The sequence below is a fragment of the Delphinapterus leucas genome, chromosome 7 (assembly GCF_059928025.1).
Source record: "Delphinapterus leucas isolate spDelLeu-1000000601 "Yukka" chromosome 7, BTC_Dleu_Yukka2, whole genome shotgun sequence".
NCBI classification, from domain to species: domain Eukaryota; kingdom Metazoa; phylum Chordata; class Mammalia; order Artiodactyla; family Monodontidae; genus Delphinapterus; species Delphinapterus leucas.
In genome coordinates this window covers 3393872-3408002 of record NC_143135.1, presented here as the reverse complement: position 1 = coordinate 3408002, position 14131 = coordinate 3393872, and the positions used below count along the sequence as shown (strand labels likewise).

Sequence of the window (14131 nt, the reverse complement as noted above, 5' to 3'; positions counted from 1 at the left end):
GTGCTGGGATTTCCCTGGTGGGCCAGTGGGTAAGACTCCGTGCTCCCAATGCAGGGGTCCAGGGTTCGATCCCTGGTCGGGGAAGTAGTTCCCGCACGCCACAACTAAGAATTCACATGCCGCGACAAAGATCCTGCGTTTCGCAACTTAAACCCAGTGCAGTCAAAATAAATAAATATTTAAAAAATAAATAAAGAAGACAGATGAGTGCTAATTACTTGGTGGATATTTATGACCTTTGAGGTAGGTGCGTTTTCATTCACATCGGAGAAAACTGGCATGTCTGTCAATTTAATTTTGAGGACAGTAATTTCATATTTGATTTGAAACTTAGGATCGAGCCCAGTTTGTTCTCTCTCTGAGTACACCCGTCTGTTACGTATTGGTTACTTCCCTTCTCTCCCTCTGGAATGCCCGACATAGGCCATGGCCCAGAAGGAAGACATGGAAGAGAGGGTCACGACTCTGGAGAAACGCTACCTCGCGGCACAGCGTGAAGCCACCTCCGTGCACGACCTCAACGATAAACTGGAAAATGAAATTGCAAATAAGGAGTCTGTGCATCGACAGGTAGTGGTTTTTATCGAATTTTGTCTGGCTTTTATTAATTACTTACTAATGAAGGGGGGAAGACCTTTTCCTGTGACTTCCATGTTGGAAATCAAGTCCCAGGGTAAAGTTTTTGTGATCTTAGAGTATTATGTTCAGAAGTGTGGTGTACATTGTAGATCAACTGTACTAGCATAAAATAAATTTAAAAAAAACTGTGGGTGACTGCAATTTACAGGTTTTCATTTTTTAGGATTTGGTTCAACCATTTTGTGGAGCTGCACTCCTGACTCTTGTTGCTTGTTAGCATTTTTACCAAAAGAGCAGAGAGTGGCAAAGAACTTCAAGGCTGCCCGTTGGTAACTGGGGTCAGCGTGGTAAATGGCAGATCGAGAGACGCAGTCCGAGTAGTAAGGTCTGTGCCTCCTGTGGTTCGGTCTGCCTCACTTGCTCCTGTTTCTGTGTGGTCTCAGATAACCAAGAGTTAACTAGGGAAACCAAACCTGGCTTCTGGAAAACAAAGTGAGTTTGTCTGGTGTGTTATAAAGTGTATCATTGGCCCCAAAATAAAAATAAAATACTAGAAAGCCATTAAAACTTATGGTGTGGAATGCTAATTAAGAGCATTAAAATGTTCCAAATAACGACTTTAACAGGCAGATCAGAAAATACTACGTACCATGCGCTGTTATTTTCTGAGGGTTTTGAAGCATAATCTGTTGTTTGTATATGTACGTAGAGATATATGCACACAGAAAAAAGAAGAAAGCTGCATAGAAACAAGCGTTAACCTCTCAGGAACTAAGCTTACAGATGATTTAACATTTTACCTTTTTTAAAGAAAGAAAAATCTGTCTAAATTTTCTACATTGAAAATTTTTCAGAGTAAGAGGATTTTCTAAAAGAATGACCCTACGTTTACAAAGCTAAACCTTGACCAGTATTCCCTTAGGCACACTCTTAGCGGGTCTGGATTTCAAAGGAGATGAGCGCTGTGTTTTGGCTTACATGCCCGCGGCAGCCTGTTGAGTAGGATTCTCTCCAAATGCTGATTCTGATGGTGTTTTAAGAAGGGTTAGTACTGAGCCCTTCTTTCCTTAACCTGTCAATAAGAATAAATAAGCTCCTACAGAAAACGGGTTTGCTTTCATGTATAGGAACGTGTGTGTGTGTGTGTGTGTGTGTGTGTGTGTGTGTGTTTTAAGACTTCTTTGGAGGCATTTAGGAAGAGCAGATACTTTGGCAAGAGGTTTTGCACGTTGAAATCAAGCCCAAGAAAGTGGGTGTGCGCTCTTCACAGAAAGAAAAAATTCACTGGGAGGCAGCTGGCAAAACAGCTGTGCCTCCATCAGAACTGATTTAGTAGACGATTAAAAACGGAAATGGCTGAACCATTCGCCCGTGTTGACGCTTTGCTCTCATTTTGCAGACTGAGGATAAAAACCGCCAGTTGCAAGAGCGCCTGGAGCTGGCGGAGCAGAAGCTGCAGCAGACCCTGCGGAGAGCGGAGACCCTCCCCGAGGTGGAGGCGGAGCTGGCCCAGCGGGTGGCCGCGCTCTCCAAGGTGCTGCCCTGGGCCTCCTTGCGGGGCAGACACCTGAGTTGGGTGTTGAGGGTGATTTGTTCATGTGCCTTATCGTTGTGGTCTTGTCAGCGCCCCTAAATCCACCAAGCAGCTCAGACTTGTTTTCAGTGCTGTACTGTCTGAGACTGGAGCAAGTTTGAGTGTCAGACATTATCCCTGCTTTTGTGTCATCCCCACATTCTTTTCCCTCCAGTTTTGTCAGATGTGTTCTGTGTGTCCCCAGGGTGCTTCAGCTCAGAGTCACTGCTGCGTGGAGCTACTTAAGTCAGCAGGTCCAAGGTTAGGGTAGAAGGTTTGTGGCAGAGCGGGGTAGTTTTTCTCAGAAGTAGGAAAATCCCATTCTCTGTCGAAGACCGCCAAAGTAACTTCGTAATAAACAAGTTTTTGAGTCTTTATTCATTCACTGGTTCAACAAATCATGGTGGGGCATGTGCCAGGCCCGGTCCCTGCCCTCACAGCCTCACCGTCCCCGGACAGCCGGCAGGTGAGAGGGGGGGTGTCCCGGTGACACAGCGGCGCTGGGGGTGGCTCGTCCACACGGCGGGGAGGAAGCGCACAACCAGCCACCGGCCCAGTCTTTCAGGCATATGGTCCTGCACTGCCAGTAGGTGCTGGCCAGGCCCAGAGAAGCGGGCCCTGGCCTGTGCTGGTGCATCCGTCAGGAGTTCTGTGTTGCCTGCCTGGAGCTTAGTGAGCTGCTGAGGGGGCCGGACAGACCCGGGGTGGGCACATGGCGTCAGGTGCTCGCAGACCTTCCTTAGAGCAAGTTCATTGCTAACAGCTGTAACAGAAGCGCTCCTTTTCCTTCGTGATCTGCATTTAAACTCTCGGTTTCTTTTCTCCCCTGTCGTCTCTCCTGTCCCTGGTCGGCCTTGTAGTCTGACCTTTTGTCTGCTGGAAACTCTGCCACTAAGGAAGCTAAACTGTTCGAACTTACCTCCCAGCTTAGGAAGGTAGAACGTGTACATCGCTCTTGGCTGTGCTTGCCGCTTCCTGCTTCCCGTGCTGACTCACCCAGAGCAGTCTGAGGCTGGGGCCAAAACACAGCCCACGGGTGTGGGACCTGGGGTGGGGGGAGCACATCTTCTCTCACAAGTCGATCGCCAGCGCCCGTCACGCCTCAGTCACCTGCCCGAGAGGGTGAATTGCCTCCCGGGGTCACGCATGGGGCCACGCAGGACGTGCGAGCAGGCGTCAGCGCGTGCCTTCCGCTGAGCACGGGGCGCGTAGTCCACGCACAGCACGTCCTGCTTGTGGCTGCTGCAGTCGTACCCCGCGTGTTGTCAGGAAAGGGCAACTATGAGCTGAACTGACACCATTCTTTGCTGGCAGGCCGAAGAGAGACACGGCAACATCGAGGAGAGGCTGCGCCAGATGGAGGCACAGTTGGAGGAGAAGCACCAGGAGCTGCAGCGGGTACGTGTCCGGGCAGAGAGGCCGAGCGCCGGGCCGGGCCTGGGGGCTGCTCCCCACCCCCCACCGCCGTGTGCACTCAGTGTGCGGCCTCATCTGCGCGCTGTCTGCTGACTGGCGCACCCACCACATGCTTGCCCGCAGGCGGTGTGTGGGGGAGGAGGCCGCCTGCCGCTCTGACCAGCCTGTTGCGGGAGCTGCTCCAGGTACAGGTGGGACCTTACGGGCCCCCCTCAAAACAAGCCTGAGGTGCCAGCCCGGGGTGCCCATGACACTTAAGGCACAGCGCCCTAGGCGTTGGGTCTGCTTGCCTGGGGTGTGGCACTGGAGTCCCAGATTCCGGTCACAGGCCTGATCGCTGTCCTGAACCCCGAAGTATTGTTCCAGACACAAAGGTAGACGTAGGGATGGCCGTTCCTGAGCAGGAGGAAAACTCCTGTGCTCGGAGATGGGATAAAAAGGAGCATCGGGAAAGCGTGGTGGTGGAGGCTCACATCAGCTGAGTCCTGAGAGAGCTTTCCTGGAAGATTTGGTCACACGGCGAGATGGAACCTCCAGGAAATAGAGCGAGTGGTGGCCCCAGGTCCAGGCGTGCGACATCAGTACTGTCACCACCAGAAAGCGGCGTTCCTGGGCCTGGACTGCAGAGCAGCAAACGTGAGCTTCCAGGAAGGAAAGCGTCTGCCTCCCGTCAAGAGATCCGCATGCCAGGCGCCCCTGCCCCCCACACAGGCACGCGCCCTCCCCTCTTAGGCAGAGAATTCGACTCTCACCGCTTGAGGGGTGCACTTCATTACTTCCAGAGCTCGTTGCAATAGGGATGCAGTTTATGACTAAGGCAATTCAAAGCAAACTTTTAAGTGGTTTTGCTTTAAAAATATTTGAGGGACTTCCCTGGTGGCGCAGTGCTTAAGAACCCACCTGCCAGTGCAGGGGACGTGGGTTTGAGCCCTGGTCCGGGAAGATCCCACATGCCGCGGAGCAGCTAAGCCCTTGCGCTACAACTACCGAGCCTGTGCTCTAGAGCCCGCGAGCCACAACTACTGAAGCCTGCGCTCCGCAACAAGAGGAGTCCCCGCTCGCCGTAGCTAGAGAAAGCCCACGTGCAGCAACAAAGACCCAACACAGCCAAAAATAAATAAATTTATTTATTTATTTTTTAAATTTGAATGCTGACAGCCTTATCATACGGTGAGCTGGGTCTCTTCCAGATGATGGTGGTTGCTGTGTTTTGGGCGTGATTCTGAGCGCTTTGTATTTAGTGTTTCCAACAACCTAGGAGAAAAGGGAGACCCGCCGAGGGCACCTGCCCTTACGTGTGCTGCCTGTCAGCACTTTCTGTCCCCTCCACTTTTCTTCTGTGTTCATTCAGGGTGTGGGGTGAAAACAAGCTTTTGAAACCATGAAGTTGATGCTAGTTTTATAGAACACAGACTTACCAATTTTATTACATTTAAAAATTACTTGCGGTAATTATTTCTAGTTTTTTAGTATAAATTATCATTACAAAGAGTTCAGGTGATGTTAAGAGTATAAAGAAAAACATGTGAAAGTCTGTCTCCACTGTTTTTGTTCCCAAAATGACATTTTTTACCTTTTGCTTTATAAGTTGAATTCATTTTACCCCCTTAATCCAGATTCGAGCTTCTGTTTACATGCTGGGAAGTTCCCCCTCCAGTGTGTGTGTAAGCTGATCCCCTTTAAAATATGCTTGTTTTCTGCGTGTAAATCTGCTCCTTGAGTCCATCAGACAGTTAATGGCTGGTGACACTAATGAGGCCCCCTGGGCGCTTTGTTGAACAGAAGCAGTGGGAGGGGCCTTTCTCTGCACCTGCAGTCAGCTCTGGTGATCCAGCCGGTTCTGGTGACGGTGCAGAGTCCACCGGAGGTGGCAGTGGGAGGGGCAGCCTGGGGAGCCAGGGCATAGGCCAGTCGCGTCGTCGCTCCTTGGCGCTTTTAAAATAATGACCATACTTGTTCTTGAAGTTTATAAGTTTTTGTTTTTCCTATTTTAGGCAAGGCAGAGAGAAAAAATGAACGAAGAACACAATAAACGTTTATCAGACACTGTTGACAAGCTTCTTTCAGAATCTAACGAGAGGCTTCAGCTTCATCTTAAAGAGAGAATGGCAGCTCTGGAAGATAAGGTGCGCTAGCGCAACGTCCCTGAAGGCCCCTTTGCAAAAGGGGCGTCAGGGGTTACGTCCTTGCCCAGGCTGTGCGTATGGGACATTGCCTATCATTCTTACTCTCCAGAACAAGAGTTGGAGAACTGTTTCCATAGCAGGCCAACCGCGTAGTAGATATCTTAGGCGTTTAACAGTTGTGAGTAATTGAGGAGAAGAAGTTCATGCTGATCAGTTAAGTAGCATGAAAGCAGCCACAGGCAATCCGTAAAGGAATGGCCGTGGTTGTGTGCCACTGACGGGCCGAGTTTATCAGCCCCCGCGCCAGAATTTTCTAGGTCCACCCTCACCCCTTCATTGCTCTTGCATTAGAGGTTTATTTCTGTCTCGTGTGTGTGATGTAATATAAAAGATTTAACCATCTAAAAACAAGCGTTCTCATATTCCAACTCCAGCCTTCTCTCTTTTCATTTGGTTTGGAAAATGTCTTAAGCCTGGACTCTTGCCTACTCTCATCATGGAACTACTTTAGCTGTAACCAGAGTAAAGGAGTAGCCGAGAATCTATGTCAGAGAAGCTCTGATGGGCGACACTTTGGTTCAGGTTTGATAAAAAACCTGTCCCGACTGCACCAGCGCCCTACAGATGAGGCCCAAGAATTTTCCCTGAGATTGGCACCTGGGATGATGCTTGTTTGGGAGAGACCAGTGGTTACCAGTGATTATGTGGTACATTTTATTTTACACAAAACCCATGATGAAGTGCATTACTAGAGACCACATAGGGCAGTTGCCTCACTTCCTCCCTGATCTGCGGGCCGGCCTTAAGGTAGGAATATTTTTGTCTCAGATTTGAATTTTGCATGTGAAACTTGTGCCGGTTTCCCGAGTGACCACTGAACTGCAAAAGCTGAAAGCCGGTATAAACCAGTTTAACTTACCCCATGAACTTGACCTCCTTACATCTAGAAAATCAGTCGGTGAAGAAGGAAATTTTATGTGTACAGGTTATGATGAAAAGGTGTCATCTGGCCTCGTGGCTCGCATTTTACCCTGGGAGTGTGATCTGCCCGTTAGTATGTTCACGTGGCCCGTTCCTTCCCGCGGTGCTTTACTGTTTCAGACAGAACTGTAGCCGTCCTGTAGTACGTGGAACATTTTTAAGAATTAACACTAAAAGGCTATTTATATCTTTTTCAGAATTCCCTCCTACGAGAAGTTGAAAATGCAAAAAAGCAATTAGAAGAAATGCAACATGATAAGGTGCTTCAATCTCTAGATTGTTTAGGAATCTGTTAAGAGCTGAATTGAGCTGGGCTCATTGTTATTATAATTATTACAGCTGTTTAGCAGAAGTTGAGTTACATTTTCTTTATGGCTAAGTCCACTGCTATAACATATATAGCACTCCGGGATTTGTATGTTGAAGGCGTTTGCATTTTAGATGGATTTAGAGTCCAGCAGGTGTGTGTGGTTCAGAATTCTGAGTCCTTTCTGGGTTCATTTGAAAGCTGAAACAAAGCAGGAGCCTTTCATCTGGAACAGTGCCGTCCATCAGAAAGATAATAAGAGCCACATGTGTAATCTAACATTTCCTAGTAGCCACATTTAAAACGGTAAAAAGAAACAGGTGAAGTTAATTTTATTGTATTCTACCCTATGTAATCAGAATGTTATCTTATCGTATAATTGCTCTAAAAACGAATGAGCTACTTTACGTTCTTCTCTCCACCTGAGTCTTTGAAACCTGCGGTGTGGTTTCTGGCCACAGCACTTGGCGCCTTGGGGTGGCCCGTCTCAGGCGCTCAGTAGCCACAGGAGGTGCGTGGCAGCTGTGGCCCACAGCACAGAGCAGGAAGGCTGTCCATTGACTCAGAAACTCTGGCAGTCTGCCTTGTCGCTTTGCCCTGTGAGGAAGTGACGCTGGGAGTAGAGATGGCACATGAGTGGGTGTGTGCTTGGTGTAGACAGCTAAAAGCAATGCAGAGGAGCGAGTGCGATGGAGAGTGAATCCTGCGTGTGTGTCCCCCACCCCTGCCCCAAGTACAGCTTGTCTCAGAATTCGTTATTGTTAATGGCTTGGCGTTTCTCTTCTGAGAGCTTTTCTACGACCAAGATGTAACTTTTTGTTCACTGCAGTTTATAAAGTTAATACTGGTCTGAGCGTTTATGTTTGCTATAGGACTCTTGGAGAACATTTTCTCAGAATTAAAATGTTTGGATTTTATAACTGCTAATGTAACCTGTTATGGTTTTGTTCAGCATTTGAGCACATTTTGATGCAAGTGATTTTATATCCTGAAAGCAACACGTGTTACGTCATTTGCTGTTTTGTAGGATCAGCTCGTACTAACCCTGGAAGCCTTGAGAGCTGAACTGGACCAGACGGGGCTGAGAGGGGCTCCCCTACACCACAGGTAGGACGTTCCTCAGGTCACAGCTCTGCTCAGCACTGTCGTGTGTATACAAGGGCGTGTCACGGCTGTGTGGACAGTGTGACTGGGTGGGTATAGCTCGTGGTCGCGCCTCCAGGAGCCTGTAGCTTAGTGGCAGGCTAGAGGGAAGAGTAGAGCATCATTCCTAAGGTTAGAACTCGGTACCTAGGAGAGTGGCATTCACATTACTGACAAGACTCAAAACCACAGGGGGCGGTTTGGAAGGAGGGTGGTGGCTCGTTAATATTTGGGTGTATTCATTTGAGGGACCTGACAGACTGTGACACTGATGTTTCTTAAGAATCGCAGAAGGTTAGTGACTTGCAGTCATTTTAAAATTTATTGAGACATGACTTGGCGTTGGCTGCCGTGGGAGGAACCACCTGGCTTGTCAATGAGTTGAGCAAATGACTCAGCATCCTGATTTTTTTCTTACTTGTCATTATAGGGGCAATAATTCTTTTTAAGCTATTTAAATTTTTCTTTGCTTTCTTTGTGGAAAATGATCATCAAGTAAGAGTTAAACTTTAGCAAAAGTTATTGAAGAGCTTAACTGGTGACATTCATTCATCTGTAGGAAAGAGACTCCTGCTTGAATCGTGATTCAGGAGACAGCTCGGAGCCTATACAGATACTGCAGCGTTTGCAAACGTAGGGGACCGTCAGGGTCTAGGGTCCTTGCTGAACCTCCTAGAAAAAAAGAGAAATCAAGGAAGATAGAGGCAGAGCCAGAAACTTTCCCTGTCTCCAGAACCACCGGGGGGTAGAATTTCAAGGAGAGTGGGTGTGCTTACGGACGGTGGGGTTGGGGGGGGGGGGTGGAGGGAGATCGGGACCGCGGCATCGCTGGACTTGCTGGCTAAGGTCCTCTAGGGTGAGGTCGGAGGTGGAGGCAGAGCCCTGCTCACGGGGTAGATGAGGCGCGTGTGAGGACGGTGCGGGTACCTGGAGGAGGAGGTGGACACAGCCTGTTACTCTTTTGGGAGTTTGAGTGATGAAGGGGGCGCGGGTGCCAGAAGCGAAGGGCTGGCACGGTTGCGGGCGTTTTCAGTGGAAAAGCCTTGGGCATGGTCACCAGAGCCATGTGTGACAGTGAAAGTCAAGGACGAGGAAGCAGCTCTTGCTCTGATGGCGCAGGGGGGCGGGAGGGGGGCTCCGTGCTCTGATGACGCAGGGGTGTGGGGGGGGGCTCCGTGCTCTGATGGCGTAGGGGGCGGGGGGGGGGGCTCCGTGCTCTGATGGCGCAGTGGGGCGGCGGGAGGGGGCTCTGTGCTCTGACGGCGCAGGGGGGCGGTGGGGGGAGAGGCTCTGTGCTCTGATGGCGCAGGGGGGCGGGAGGGGGGCTCTGTGCTCTGATGGCGCAGGGGGGCGGGAGGGGGGCTCTGTGCTCTGATGGCGCAGGGGGGCGGGGGCAGACTCCGTGCTCTGATGGCGCGGGGGGAGCGGCGGGGGAGGCTCTGTGCTCTGATGGCGCTGGGGGGTGGCGGGAGGGGGCTCTGTGCTCTGACGGCGCAGGGGGGCGGCGGGGGGAGAGGCTCTGTGCTCTGATGGTGCAGGGGGGCGGGAGGGGGGCTCTGTGCTCTGATGGCGCAGGGGGACTCTCTGTGCTCTGATGGCACAGGGGGGCTCTCTGTGCTCTGATGGTGCAGGGGGGTGGAGTGGGGGGGCTCTGCTCTGATGGCGCAGGGGGGCGGGACGGGGGCTCTGTGCTCTGATGGCACAGAGGGTGGGGGGGGGCTCCGTGCTCTGATGGCTCAGGGGGGCGGGGGGGCTCTGCTCTGATGGCGCAGGGGGGTGGAGTGGAGGGGCTCTGCTCTGATGGCGCAGGGGGGTGGAGTGGGGGGACTCTGCTCTGATGGCGCAAGGGGGCGGAGGGGGGGCCTCCGTGCTCTGATGGCGCGGGGGGGTGGAGGGGGGCCTCCGTGTTCTGATGGCGCTGTGGGGGCTGTAGACGAAATCTGTGCTCTGAAGACAGTGGGCTGGAGGGGCTGGGTACTGCGGGAGGGGACGTTTCAAGGAGGCAGTTCTAGAGGTGTAATGTCAAGTGGCTTAGCAGAGGGGTGGTCGGGAGCTGTAGAAATGGGAAAAGACGGATCACAGCAGGTGGGGAGGGGGGCCTCGGGGTGCGGAGGGAGGACCGAAAAGATGGCTCGTAGGCAGGGCAGGCTCGGCTTGTTTGGCAGGACTTCACAGTGAAATCGGTCACCTTGTCTCTGAGATCTTCTGGGAGGAAAGCCAGCCACGGTTGACAAGTGGGGGAGAAAGATGGTGGCTGGGCTCCGTAAGGAGACTGGGAAATGACTGCTGCGGGGCGACAGAACCCGGGGGCGTTTGTGGACTTCAGAGGATTCGCCAGCCACCAAAAGCACGTGCGGGATTTTGTGTCCTAGCTTTCACCCGATTTTGAAGTGTGCTGTGGCCCCCAAGCAGTTGGGCAGAAGTCATGCTGAGAAAGAAGGAGCAGTTTCCTTAGGAATGGGGCCAGAGGGGAAGGGAGAGACGGTTGCGGTTCAAGGGAGATTCCAGACTTTGATCTCCTGCAAACAAGGGATAAATCCTATGCAACACTTGAAAACATTTTTTTTTTTTACATCTTTATTGGAGTATAATTGCTTTACAATGGTGTATTAGTTTCTGCTTTATAACAAAGTGAATCAGTTATACATATACATATGTTCCCATATCTCTTCCCTCTTGCGTCTCCCTCCCTCCCTCCCTATCCCACCCCTCCAGGCGGTCACAAAGCACCCAGCTGATCTCCCTGTGCTATGCGGCTGCTTCCCACTAGCTATCTACCTTACGTTTGGTAGTGTATATATGTCCGTGCCACTCTTTCACTTTGTCACAGCTCACCCTTCCCCCTCCTCATATCCTCAAGTCCATTCTCTAGTAGGTCTGTGTCTTTATTCCCGTCTTACCCCTAGGTTCTTCATGACATTTTTTTTTCTTAAATTCCGTATATATGTGTTAGCATACGGTATTTGTCTTTCTCTTTCTGACTTACTTCACTCTGTATGACAGACTCTAGGTCCATCCACCTCATTACACATAGCTCAATTTCGTTTCTTTTTATGGCTGAGTAATATTCCATTGTATATATGTGCCACATCTTCTTTATCCATGCATCCGATGATGGGCACTTAGGTTGCTTCCATGTCCTGGCTATTGTAAATAGAGCTGCAGTGAACATTGTGGTACATGACTCTTTTTGAATTATGGTTTTCTCAGGGTATATGCCCAGGAGCGGGATTGCTGGGTCGTATGGTATTTCTATTTGTAGTTTTGTAAGGAACCTCCATACTGTTCTCCGTAGTGGCTGAACCAATTCACATTCTCACCAGCAGTGCAGGAGGGTCCCCTTTTCTCCACACCCTCTCCAGCATTTATTGTTTCTAGATTTTTTGATGATGGCCATTCTGACTGGTGTGAGATGATATCTCATTGTAGTTTTGACTTGCATTTCTCTAATGATTAATGATGTTGAGCATTCTTTCATGTGTTTGTTGGGAAGACATTTCTTTTAAAAACATCGAGCAGAGTGTGAACCAGAGGAGGCTGAGCTAGCACGTGGTCCTGGCCCGCTCTGCAGAGGGTGTGAGGAGTGCTTTACTCTCCTCAGGGGAGTGGGGTCTCTTTCCCGGATTTCAGGACTCCTGCAAATGAAGGTGCCACCCTTCTTCCCAGAGACAAGGGCCGAGCAGCTCCTGGGCTGGGCCCGCAGTGCAGGTGGGCCCATGGTCAAGGCTGGGCCGCGCCTCCGCTGACCGGGGTGTCTCCTGACACCCACGCCCAGTTTCTGTCGTCGTGCTCAGGGCCCCAACCACCTGTTCTGGGACTTCTTCAGCCTAGAGTCTTGATCGTTAATCTAATTACACCCAGGACTCTGCTTTTGATTGGGAAACACCAGTCCATCTAAGCTCTAAGCTGTGGTTCAGAGGGGTTTCTGCTGCTGGTTTGTCTGAGGCGCTGTGAGCGCTGTAGACGGTGTTCCAGGTAGAGGAATGTCTGTGATTGATGGGCTTCACACTGGGAATCTTGGCCCAAACAGGAAAGGAGAGAACAGCTGAAGGCCAGAGGGGAGGTGTGGATGTCAAGGAAAAAGCAGAGCAGGTGCCGGGCCCAGCGCCCTGACCTGAGGGCGGGTTCCCAGGTGGCCCACAGACCCCTGGACACCGCAGACAGCTGGATGCCGTCCCTGTCACTTGCATGTCCTCGTGTCTGCGCTGGCTTTCCCGGATGTGGTGGGGCAGGCGGCGGGTTGCTGTTGGAGCCGGCGAGCGGTGCCCTCCTGGGCGACCTTCTCCTGTGACATCACTCAGTTTCCAGGTTGACAGGTTCCGGCTTGGCCAACAAAGTGAGGTCACTTTTCTCCTAATAATGACCTTTTTCTTCCCCCGTGTTTCAGCCGACCCCACTTGGGCAGCGTCCCAGATTTCAGGTTCCCCGTGGCAGACGGGCCCTCGGACTCCTTCAGCAGCAGCGCGGTGTTGCGACGCCCGCAGAAAGGCCGGCTGGCAGCGCTGCGCGACGAGCCTTCCAAGGCAAGGCCCCCCGCCCCGCCCCGCCCCGCCCCCTGTCCCGGGCCAGCGCTCTGTGAGATACTGGCCTCCTCGCCCTGCGGTTCGGAGACTGTCTTGAAACAAAGCTTGATGGGTCGCTTCCTCTCTTCCCCTGCCCCCATTTTCCTAAGAGTTTACTTTTAAGGCAAGCTTTTTTTTTTAGAACGAATTTTGGTAACGTGACCTACTGTGAGGCGCGGCACAGCGCCACGAGCACAGGTTTGAGGTCGTCCTTAAGAGTAAACGAACGCGCACGTTCATCATCTTGTAGCGAGGGGAAGTCTCATTTGGAAGCTCAACTGCCTTCATATTTCTGTGCGTTTCACGGCATATAGTTTTTATATATGTCTCTGTATTTTGAGCCCCCACATTCAGTGAGCCGCTAGTTTGGGCCAGGCATCCTCAGACCTAGGGCTCCAGCAGAGAATTAAAAACAGACAAAATACCGGCACGCACGCACACCCCAACACGCACTCCCTAGTGAGAAGAGAGAGGCAGCGGTGAATGGAAAGTAAAATAAAACATGCCGTGTGTATTCTTTATCTCCTGCTGCATAGCCAGTCACTGCAAAGCTCAGTGGCTTCACAGTGAACATTTAATAGTCCACAGTTCGTGTGCACGTGGGAGCATCTTAGTGGGCTGGGCCCTGCTCGGGGCCTCCTGAGGTCGCTGCCACCGGAAGGCTCTCCCGGGGCTGGGTGGCACGCTTTCAGACTCCCTCACCTGGCTGTTGGCGAGAGGGCCCCGGTCCTTGCCGTGTGGACCTCTTCATGGGGCTGGCTTTCCTCAGAACTCCCTCGGAGAGAGAGCGGGGGAGAGCCCTTTCATGCCGCAGTCTCGGAAGCTGCACACCTTTGCTTCCACTGCGTTCTGATCATTAGAGTGAGCTGCGAAGTCCTGCCCTCACTCACGGGGGTCAGGGAGGAATTGCCCTCTGCCTCTTGAAGGGACGTATTTTTCAGTCACCACAGCCTGTCAGATGGTAATAAGCAGGGAAAGGAAACCAAGGGTACCCGAGTTGCCAAACAAGGAGGGGAATAATAATTTTTAAACAGCGTGGCCAGCGAGGGTCTCCAGGAGGGTGGCATTCGAGCAAAGACCTGAGGAAGGGAGGGGGAGTAGCCATTCGGAGGTAACGGTCGTGCCAGCCAGACGGGCCAGTGCACTGGACGTAGGCTACGGGGGCGGGGGCGGTCCGGGAGCAGCTCAAGGCTGGGGTCTGTTTCCTGCTGTGAGGGAGATAGCCGGGTCGGGGGAGGCTGGGATCTGGGCCTCGGTCCCGTTCAGGTGGACAGGTCGGCAGCTGGGTGTTCCAGCTTGGACCCGGGAGAGCTCTCAACTCGAGGTAGACTTGGGGTCATGGGCATACAGGTGGTATTTAAAGGCATGAGCCAGATAGGGTCACCCGGTCGGTGCCTGTGGAGAGAGAGATGAGGTCCACGGATAGAGCCGTGGGGCACCCCGG

The 14131-nt window shown here is 51.8% G+C and overlaps 1 protein-coding gene across 8 annotated transcripts in view; it reads left to right on the top strand.

The window, feature by feature from the left end:
- The window catches only part of PPFIA1 (PPFI scaffold protein A1), an 88321-nt gene that overhangs the window by 40497 nt on the left and 33693 nt on the right, over positions 1-14131 (top strand). For all 8 annotated transcript variants that reach the window (XM_089914355.1, XM_089914357.1, XM_089914351.1 and 5 more), the window contains 7 exons: positions 424-570; positions 1979-2113; positions 3467-3550; positions 5563-5694; positions 6873-6935; positions 8010-8089; positions 12513-12648. In XM_089914355.1, coding sequence (XP_089770481.1) covers positions 424-570; positions 1979-2113; positions 3467-3550; positions 5563-5694; positions 6873-6935; positions 8010-8089; positions 12513-12648 — 777 coding nt within the window. The remainder of the gene's footprint in view (positions 1-423; positions 571-1978; positions 2114-3466; positions 3551-5562; positions 5695-6872; positions 6936-8009; positions 8090-12512; positions 12649-14131) is intronic.